We start from the raw sequence: 2,632 nt of genomic DNA on the forward strand, positions 1-2,632 counted from the left end.
AGGTTCATAACAAACCAAGAAGGTGGAAAATATACTGGTTCACCTGGAGTCACTTTGTCTGTTACTGGTAATATTTTATCGTAATATTTGTTTCCAATTGTTTTCCTGTGAATCCTTGTGTGTCTATTTGCCTGCATGTCCTATAACGCCCTTGTTGTCCTCGAGTTAAATTGACCCGTTTTCCTATATCAATGTTCTTTTTAATTACCCAAAGTAACAAGATTTGCTCTCTGGCAAGTACAAATCTCTACTTTCATTAATTTTTGGGCATCTTATTCAATCTTATAGCATTTGAAAAAAAATGGAAGTGTTTTTGAAATAGTATTGAGTAAAAGTTGACATATTCTAATCTGCGATTAATCATTATTTTAGTCTAAATAATTCCTAATTTCTGCTTTTCTAACTCAAACATTAGGTATAATTTCCTGTTGACCATAAATTCCAAAAATAACTGTAAAACTGAACTTAATAAGTTTGTGTTACGTTGTGGTGAACATTGAAAAAAAGTGTCAAAAGTGTTGAAAAAAAAGGACAAATGTAAGGAAAAGTTAAAAACATCGATAAAATGCATCAACAAAAGTGTTGATTTTCAATTTTGACGGAAGACAACACGAGGGTTAATGGTTTAGTTTGAAAAGACATTCCTGCTCTCTTTTCCAGACCTCCAGGTGAAGGTGATAAGATCATCGACCCAGGCAGAGCTGAGGTGTCCCAGCAGCTGTAATGTTAATAATCCTTCATATGTCTGGTTCCATAATGGACAGAAAATGGACGGAGAAACGTCTTCTTCTCTCAGCGTCTCTGTGGAAGATGACGGCAGCTATTCCTGTTCTATTACAGGATATGAAGATCACCGCTCTCCTCCAGTGTGTGAGTTCACTCCAGGGTCACTAATAAAAGAGCAAACATAGAAGACAATAGATATTTTTTCAGACAAATTCAGAACTTTCTGTATAATATTTACTTTGATACTTTTTATTGACCCCCGGTGGGGGATATTCCAATGTTTTCTCTCAGTTATCTGAACAGATTACACACAGTTCTGAAATATTTACTGATATAATACAGTACATGCACAAATGGAGTTGTCACAGTGAGGGTAAGGACAGTTGGGGGCGGGGGGGGTGAGGGGGTGGACGATATACATCCAAGTGGCGGTAGTTTGTTACCCACACACACACACACACACACACACACACCATAACACCACATTTTCTCATTAAAGTTAACTTCTCTTCCTGTTTTCTTCTTCAGATGCTCCAAAGGTCGTAACCCTGTCTCTGACTCCTGCTGGGGAAGTTAGAGAGAACGGTAGAGTGACTCTGACCTGTAGCAGTGATGCTAACCCAGCAGCAGCTACTTATACCTGGTTCAAGAATGGTTCACCTCTAAATGAAAATGCACAGCTAGTCTTCAGCTCCATCCGGTCCTCTGACTCTGGACAGTATAACTGTGCAGCTGAGAACCAGCTGGGGAAAAGGTCATCTGAATCCATCTCTATTGATGTGAAATGTGAGGAAGAAACTGTAATATAATAAGCAACATCATTTTTACTTTGCTGATCATACCTGCTTCGTTGAACTCTTCGCATTCACAGCTGTAGGTCAGTGAACTGCGGTGGTTGATTAAAAGGTCATTTTTGTTGCTGTTGGCATCAGTTAAATGAACTGCAGTCACAGAACTGTAAATTATCATATTGTTTTCACACCATGTGTAGAAAAATAGTTAATATTTCAAAAGTGAGCGGCCCAGGTGAGTATCAGGCTATACTAACCCACCTTATGCCAAATGGAGATTTATCCAACCTTTTCTGTAGAAAATTTAAATGTTCATATTTTGTTAAATGTTTTCCTTCCAGATGCTCCGAAGTGTCCCTCTGTGTCTGCTGAGATATTTGAGGGACGTTTAGTGACTCTGACCTGTAGCAGTGATGCTAACCCAGCAGCTAACTACACCTGGTACAAGGAGAATGAAGACACACCAAAAGCATCAGGACAGATCTTCACCATCACTGATTTCCGACCTGATCACAGTGGGAATTATTTCTGTGAAGCCCAGAACAGAATAGGACGCCAGAACTCCACCTTACATGTGATTGTTGTAGCAGGTACGTTTTTCCACTTTCACCTGCACAAACACCTGTTAACTCCACCAGACCTGATTCACATGTTAACACGAAATTCCATGTGTGCATTTCCAGTTTTTGTGTAGCTGTGTTCAAGGAGGAACCTCCATCATGTCAGAGGTGGAGGACACTGACTGACTGATTTACCAATCTGATCCTTCTAATGACATGAATCATGTATTACGCTATATTTCCAGGGAATTCAACAACAATAATGAAAATCATCTGGCCGACTGTGGTGGCCCTGTTGCTGATTCCCCTGCTGCTCCTGAGTCTGTGGGCGAGGTAAAACCGTATCAAATCCATCAGTTCAGTAGTCACAGTTGTTTTATTTTCTTCTTCTAACTTCCTTTAGTTTTTGAGTTGTGAATGGCATCATGGTGCATTCTTTATTTGTTGTTGTAGTTTGACTCAATTCAGAAGAAAGAAGAAGAAAACTCTGAGACCCACCACCGAACCACATGAGCTTGTAGAGATAGAGGTGAGACACACACACACACACACACA

General features: G+C 39.7%; 1 protein-coding gene across 2 annotated transcripts in view; it reads left to right on the forward strand.

Moving 5' to 3' along the window:
- The first annotated feature begins 644 nt into the window (after window positions 1–644).
- LOC117962204 (B-cell receptor CD22-like) overlaps window positions 645–2,632 on the forward strand; it is a 2,607-nt gene continuing 619 nt past the window's right edge. The window contains exons 1-5 of one of the 2 annotated variants that reach the window (XM_034901363.1): window positions 645–870; window positions 1,255–1,512; window positions 1,859–2,107; window positions 2,323–2,410; window positions 2,531–2,606. In XM_034901363.1, the coding sequence (XP_034757254.1) occupies window positions 768–870; window positions 1,255–1,512; window positions 1,859–2,107; window positions 2,323–2,410; window positions 2,531–2,606 (774 nt within the window). In that variant the 5' untranslated portion in view covers window positions 645–767. The remainder of the gene's footprint in view (window positions 871–1,254; window positions 1,513–1,858; window positions 2,108–2,322; window positions 2,411–2,530; window positions 2,607–2,632) is intronic. The other variant, XM_034901369.1, reaches the window with a different exon arrangement.

The sequence above is a fragment of the Etheostoma cragini genome, chromosome 2 (assembly GCF_013103735.1).
Source record: "Etheostoma cragini isolate CJK2018 chromosome 2, CSU_Ecrag_1.0, whole genome shotgun sequence".
In the NCBI taxonomy this organism is placed as follows: domain Eukaryota; kingdom Metazoa; phylum Chordata; class Actinopteri; order Perciformes; family Percidae; genus Etheostoma; species Etheostoma cragini.